We start from the raw sequence: 7,733 nt of genomic DNA on the forward strand, positions 1-7,733 counted from the left end.
CCCCCTATAACACTGTTGATTATTCCGTTTTATATGAATTCCATGTTGTACGAGTCACTTAGGTTTTACAAATACGTGAGCCGTTCACAGCCCGGTACACGTATTTGTAAAATCTAAGTGACTCGTACAACATGGAATTCATATAAAACGGAAAAATCAAAAGTATTATAGGGGGGTCGACTGGTGTACTATATATAAGACTTATGCTTCCACTTCATACTGTAGTATACTGTAGGATATGTTAAAAGAAATTAATGTAATTTTGTAATAATTATAATAAAATTTAAAACTTTTAATGGGATCTGTTTTTGTAATCTTCTATTGTTAATTTGCGATGTGAAAATATGATAAAATCATCAAAAATCAAACAAAATGGCATTAAAAATTAACATTTTACGGGCATAAATAATGAAAAAACATCAAAATCTACATACTGCAAGTACGAAAACTTCAGTCTAATAATCTATTGTGCCTTATTCTTTAGTAACTCTCTACCAAATTTCGTATTTACTCACTTATCATGTATTTCGTGGGTAACAATCTGTAGGTGTTTTTAATATAAAAAAAAAAATATATATATATATATATAGCTTGTTATTACACCTGTCTAATAAAAGTAATCTGGTTATCTATAATAAGCTGTTGTGGGTTTAAAATTATGAGATTTCAAAGAAGATAAATGTCATATAGAGTAATAATTCAATATTTATCAGAGAATATTTTACCAAAAACCTGTATCATCTGATGATTATCGAATATGTAATTCATTAAATTTAATTAATATTTAATTAAAAAAGAATACAATATTTTATATAACATATCATTTTGAATTTATTATCGTCTTCAGATCACTACATATATTTTTATTGTTATAGTGTTTTCGGAATTTCTCCATTGCAATATGAAAAATTATTATTAAAGTTAAGACGTTTATACCATTAAATCTTGGTATTAGTAGATAGAACGTGAGATCCTACAACGTTTTTTAAATTAATAAACGTTGTAGGATCTCATTTAACCGAACTATCTGTGTTGGATTGATCATACTCAAAGGTTCTATGCCAAAGTTCATATATAAAATACCATTTATCAGGCCTTTCGAATAATTAATTCGAGATCGTTTACGACACAGAATTGATTAAAGGAACCGCGGTGTAAATTAACAATGTATTAATATAACCAGACTTTTAATAATACTTGTTTTCGGTCTGTCTAACACAGCTATCACGTCAAAAAATATTTTAAAATTCCCATCGAACGAAAGGAAATTAAAAACACCAACGAATTGGCAAAGAACGGCTGGCACACCCCAAGATCAGGGAGACAGACCCCTGTCGATCCGGGAGCGAAAAAAATCCCAGGGGGTTTACCTCAAGTACTGTAGTTGCCCTACTAATGATGATACCTCCTACCGAAGAAGAACTGCGGGCAGTAAAAATAAAGGTATTTTATTTATTTATTTACGGTGGGTTTGGTGTCAGAGATCATTCGAGATCTATTCAATAGAACAAGATCTAGTACCCGATATCCCCTACTGACGAATGGAGGAATAGTAAATACGGATATAATCGAAATGGGTATGTTCCGTGTCGGATACTAATTTATTGCTACTAATTTTGCTACTACCGTTCGGTTATAAATATGGAAAAAGAGATCTCGAATATATTAAGGCATTCAAAAAACAGACATTTATTCTAACTAAATATGGAAACTTCGAAGACTAACAATAATTTAAAGGTGTGCCAGAGATCATTGCGCTATTGGTAGATATTCATCCTTTGAATTTCTTTACAGAGATTCTTTATTATAAAATATCAATCCATACCAGCTTTCAGATTACTTGTTTATAATTTTGGCACGACACACACACCTACGACATGGCAAAAACCTTAAGACAAATCTGATCTTTTTCTATAAAGATATATAGGAAAGTTTTAGAAATAACACATTAATCACGACCAACGCGGGTTAAGTTATCATAAAATTGAGTCAGAAGATATTGTAGATGCAATTAATTTTCAATGTTACCATATACAGAATATGAATTTTAAGTTATTCCATGTGTAAATTTTACAACTTCGATTTTATTGCTATTACTATTTTCGATATTTATTTATTAGTATAAATATACGATTATTAATTTAATTTTAATAATTATAAGATTATAATTATTATTAAGTAAATATTTAATTACTTTTTAAGTTTTAAAATTAATTATTTTTTTGTATTTTTCTTCATTCTCAGCTTCAAGCAATCTTCCATTTTCATTTGTATAGAGATTCTTCTTATAATACTCTTGTTAATTTATTTTCTTATTAAAGACACTTAAATCCGCTATTTGTATTAATAAAAATAGCATTTAAACAATGCTATTTTTATTAATAAAAATAGCATTTAAACAATGCTATTTTTATTAATAAAAATAGCATTTAAACAATGCTATTTTTATAAATAGATTTGAAAAATTATGTAAAATTCTATATTAATGCGATTATAAGATAAGTAATTAGTGCTTAGAACATTATTAACCTTTAGCGGAACTAATTTGAGTCAGCTCTTCCTAGTGTAGTGTAGCTTAATAAATTAATAGTTTTAATCAGGAAGAGCGAGTGAATTTACGTATTATCTCGCAAAGTTATAGTGTTCTTTTTAAATACAAAATCTCCTATTTGAATTAGCTAAAGCTTCATTTATTCGTTAGTTGGAATATTAGAAACCACTTTAAAGTTTAAAAAAAATTAGAAAAATTGAAGTTTAAGTATTATAAATTTGAATTTTAAGCATTAGAAATAAATTAAATTTGAATAAAAATTTATTTAGTTCAATCTTATAGCACAGATTTCTAATTAGAAACAATGGTAACACGTAAAGATTTTTTTTTAAATCCATATAAAAAATAAGCTTCTATACTCTTACAATAAGGAGAAAATAGTAACTGTATTTATAAAGATAAATGCAAATTTATTCCATTTGACAATTTACATTGTAGTAATTCGAACGAACGATATAGAATGTCGGTAACAGACTTATAAAAGAACTAACACGTGTCTAAAACCATTAGTTAACAAAGTGTGTTTTGATATACAACCGACCGTTTAATAACTATATCCTAATTACTTTAATATCAACTTTATAAATAATATTTCTATTCATAAATTGTAGAACGTTTTTAAATGTTGTGTGTGTCTCGAGTATTTCCTGTACTCTTTTTCGTACAAGAGAGTCTTTTTAGCAACTGGTTTGTTTCTAAATCCAAAAAGTTGTTTCTTGCTTTCTATCCACTCGAGAAGCATCTCGTTTCGATGCGGTCCACCCATTTCTTCTATTAAAGAAATACATCAGCAACGAATGAAATATGCAAATGTACAGGTACGTAAATACGTCACCCGTTTCGACATTCCATTCGTTAGTTATTCTACTGGCAAATCCGCATTTTCGGGGGTTCGGAGCTTAAAATAGTTTGGTATCTTCTTTAGGCACATTTAGTGTTTTCTTCAGTTCGATAAGAAAAGTTTAATAACGAGAAAACTTTATATCATACGATTTTTAATTGTTGTATAATGTATTTAAGTCTTAATTTAATAACAATTTTTTAGATTTTCACTAGTTAAATACGTTGCTTAACGTTTAATAACGTCACTAAGTAAATTGCTTATCCCTCCACCCGGTTATTATACAGTAGAGGGGAAAATCATCAGTATCAATTAACCAATGATTTCGTCGATTTTTTTAGTAAAAGTACTCTTAGTAGTCACGTCCCACGACACCATTTGTCTAACGTTTATCTCCTCGTTCGTATTTATATATATAAATCTCAATTTAGCTTAACAGTCGGCTTCATACTTTCCCCAGTTACGTCATTTTGACATAGTGTTCCCTCTCTAAAGTCTGCAAAACCAAGGAATAAAAAAGGGTCCACTATTTCGGTGGCTCTTCGTTAACGCGTTAGTCGCGGGACTTAAATTGATGCTCGGTGACAACTTGACACTCGACAGAACTAGTTTTTCATACTCGCTTTATTTATAAACTTTTTCCATTTTAAATCGTATAGATTCGTGAAGACCATCGCAGTCTTTTGCGTAAGACCATCGCAGTCGCGACAGTTACGAAGCAAATTTTTTTTTTCTTTATTATTATTATTATATATTTTTTTAAATATATATTCGCGTAAGATGTGTCAGCATATTCCTCATCCATCTTTCAGTTGAAGGCATGTCCTATAGTTACGTAATTATGTTAATAAACTCTAACACGGCTATGATCTTCAATTAAGTTAACTCGAGCACCGGCAATAGTCGAGTTTAACTTTTTTTTTCTTTAATTATAATCTTAATTTAAGACCCGATGACAGATTTTAACATATCGAATTTTATTTAATTTATATAAGAATTTTTTTACTATTTTTTCAAATTTTTACTATTGTTCTATATGAAAATTACTACATAGTTTTTGATATTTCGTTCTTTCGATGCGTTTTTATTAATGTTTTTATCATTGAAATTAATGATTTTACTTTTTAATATTGTAATTTTTTAAAATTTCTTAATGGTTTTAAACACAATTAAAACCTTCCTCTATCGTATATAATTTTAATTTAATTCGTGTAACTTGCTAAACATTTTCGTAATGTAACTAAAGCACTCTAAGTAATTATATTACTTAACAGTTTCCGTCAATTCTCTTCCTCCTACTGTTAAATAAAATAATGCAAATTCTCCGTTTAATATTAACAAAAATAATTGCTGATTCTTTAATAATTTATATAAAATCTACAAGAGAAGTAATGAATCCAGCGCATATTTTTCTATTCAGAACACAGTAAGGTAGGAAAATTAAGTGAGTAAAAAAAAAAAAAATAGAAAAGAGTAAGTAATGAAAGCAAGTGCAACAATTTATTCGAAAATTATATAATTAGAGAACAACGACCCCGCCGTGGGTAACGGACTCGACATCGTCATCAAATTTAATTAAAGGGTGATTTCGAAAGAGAATTAAGTAACTCTTAATCTAAAGGCGCAACCTTCGACCCCCGTCATTAGTTACGATAATTGTTAACTACTCACAATCTAGCCATGGTCCGTTTTCAAGCCGGTGTTGTATGTCAACTCGTCTTATCCATTCTCCTCCTTACGTGTTCGTTGTCTTGTGTGTGTTTCCGTTCGTTTATCCGGCGGTCGAGGTCCGCGAACCGGACAGGTTGGAGCCGACGGTTTGAACGCTTACGGAATGGTTGAAGACGAAACTGGCTGAGCAAGTGGTTAACTTTTGGTCGAGAAGCGTCGCCTGGCGGACGATTCTTGACGACCATGATTACTACTTAAAGCGCCATTTATTCCCCTAACGTTTCTAATTCGCTCTTCCAAAAAACTATTATTTAAAGAAGTGAGTAGACGTTCCGACGAAAGACTCTTAACGTATACACCTTCCTCTAAACGCGTGTCTCGTGTTATTCTACTCGGCCTTCTTTATAATTGCCGCATCAACGATATGATGGGTGAGACGAAACCTTTTAAAAATAAAGCAAAGTAGCCAGAGTGAAGAGTGATTCCAATAGAGAAACTCGATTGGGCGTATACTATTTTGCTTCTTCTTCTTCTTCTTTTTTTTTTTTTTTTCTTTTTAATGGGTTGAAAGATGTTGTCTCGCAACTTTCTCCATGTGACCGGCCTTGATAAACGATAAGGTGGGCAATGCACAAAAAAAAAAAAAAAGTAACACCGATTGTACAAATGGACCAGAAAAATCTGTTTTATGTCATCGTGGCTAACTGCCAATTCAATTGTATATTTCTATCTCTCTAGTTGTTTTTGGTTCTTGCAGGTATGACGAATTTTTCGAGTTAATTTCCTTTTTTTACAAAGAGAAAATCGTGTTTTTTCCGATAATTTATCTTATTTTGTGTTAAAAAAAAAAAAAGGAATTATGTGACGTTAACAGTTATTTTCGAGAATATTTGTTAGTCTCTTGATTAATGCAACCACTTAAGATATGATCTATTTTCATGTACGAAAAGAAATTCTAACAGATTTATATTTAACAGAAGGATAAAAAAAAAATTACTAGAGAGAGAGAGAGAGGAAAAAAAAATCAAGGACCATAAATTTGTTCCTTAATAAGTTGATCTGGCAGAGGGAGTCCTTAACCGTTTTATAATGAATGATTTTTGTAAACAAGTCGTTACCTAAATGTTACGAACAGTTGGCACACAGACTGTTACGATGACCTCCATTTGGCTATTTAAATTGGATCCTGGTGAGTGACGTCACACCGAGGATAACCACCTTGGTAGCAGATGGTCGAAGAGTTCTCCGTTCCGGACCATAGAGGAACGTCCGGAACAACTCGGGGGATGGACTAAGATGATTTTCGAATAAATTAAACTTTTATTTATGGTTCATTTTCTTTCTTTGTTTTAAGAAAAATGTTAATAAAAAATTTGTTGCTAGAGGCCAAAGATTTTAATCGGATTGTAATGAATTTCAAAAAAAACAAGTTCTGCTATTAAATTAATCACGTAAACCGGCTTCTTATTCCTCTAAACTTCATTAAAATTTTTAATTTTGTTGACACGTTCGAGTCGTACGTAACGGAGTTACGTTTGGTACTCCGATATCACTGTGGTAAAATCGGAAGAGTTCGGGATTCCGGGTGCCATTTTTGATTTCTTTATGCTCCAATAAAAGAAAATTAATTGATTATTTTTTATACTTATGTACCAGAAAAGCTAAGGAATGTGTGTTTAAGATGCAAATAGAAATCCAAAGCGTTGCAAAGCGCTACGGTTCTTCAACTAAATTGACTCTCTGTACATGGTCTTGTATCATAGATTTGTTGAGATGCTCCGCTTCCTCTAAACTAACCTGAAAACCTGGAAAGTCTCGAGTTCTTTAAATCAATAGTGGTAAAATTATGGTCCTCCCCCAGTCCAAATTCGGCTCGCAGCACACGTTAATCCTACCTTTACATTGATTACTTATAAATTATAAAAATAAGACCTACTTTCGGTATATATGAAATATACAAAATATATATGTGCCACGATTTACGTGCAATTTGGCCCGCCAATCTAAAAGTTTGAACACCACTGCTTAGATAATAGTAAGGAAGATGAGGGAGTACCTCTTAACATCGTGTGCCAAAGATGAGGGTGCCAAATAAATTAAAAAACAAAAAAAAAAAACTTATAGTTCCCTGGGCTAAAAAAACCGCATCCTTCCCGATTAACCACACCCGGGTTTACGTGACGTCACGCGTAACCAAGTATACCCCGGAGCGTGTAATCGGGCCGAAAGCGTAATTGTGTTAAGTCACGAAGGCTTTAATGTCGGAAATTCGTGTCGGCGTTCATTACTATCTACCTACGAAACCTCAACAATGGTCGACCAAATTAGGAGTTGAGATTTCTATAAATTTCTTCCTCCCCTCGTTTCTCATCGTTTTTTTTTTTCCTTCGCTGATAAGCGGACATCTGCCATTTCACACTTCGTTAGCTGGCATTAGAGTGGGTGGAAAATGTCGTTAGTGACCGATTTTCCCGGCTGCTTAAAATGTCTTCATTTTTAACTTTATCAAATCGATTTCGTATCGTAACCATTCCCGTTTCGATTACCACTAGCGCTAAATTAACGACTAGCGTTAGATTCGAACCGAGGCTACTATACTGTTTATCTCTCCAACTCATAGATGGCGATAAGTAACACTTTTCGCATCTTGTAATCATTAATTTTTTGACG

General features: G+C 31.7%; 1 protein-coding gene across 3 annotated transcripts in view; it reads right to left on the bottom strand.

The window, feature by feature from the left end:
* LOC111624125 (collagen alpha-1(I) chain-like) overlaps positions 1–5,241 on the bottom strand; it is a 28,092-nt gene extending 22,851 nt beyond the window's left edge. For all 3 annotated transcript variants that reach the window (XM_023366911.1, XM_023366912.1, XM_023366913.1), the window contains exon 1: positions 5,064–5,241. In XM_023366911.1, coding sequence (XP_023222679.1) covers positions 5,064–5,074 — 11 coding nt within the window. In that variant the 5' untranslated portion in view covers positions 5,075–5,241. The remainder of the gene's footprint in view (positions 1–5,063) is intronic.
* Between the last annotated feature and the right edge of the window lie 2,492 nt (positions 5,242–7,733).

This window comes from Centruroides sculpturatus, unplaced genomic scaffold (genome assembly GCF_000671375.1).
Source record: "Centruroides sculpturatus isolate CEXI.00-Female unplaced genomic scaffold, Cexi_2.0 scaffold214, whole genome shotgun sequence".
NCBI lineage: Eukaryota > Metazoa > Arthropoda > Arachnida > Scorpiones > Buthidae > Centruroides > Centruroides sculpturatus.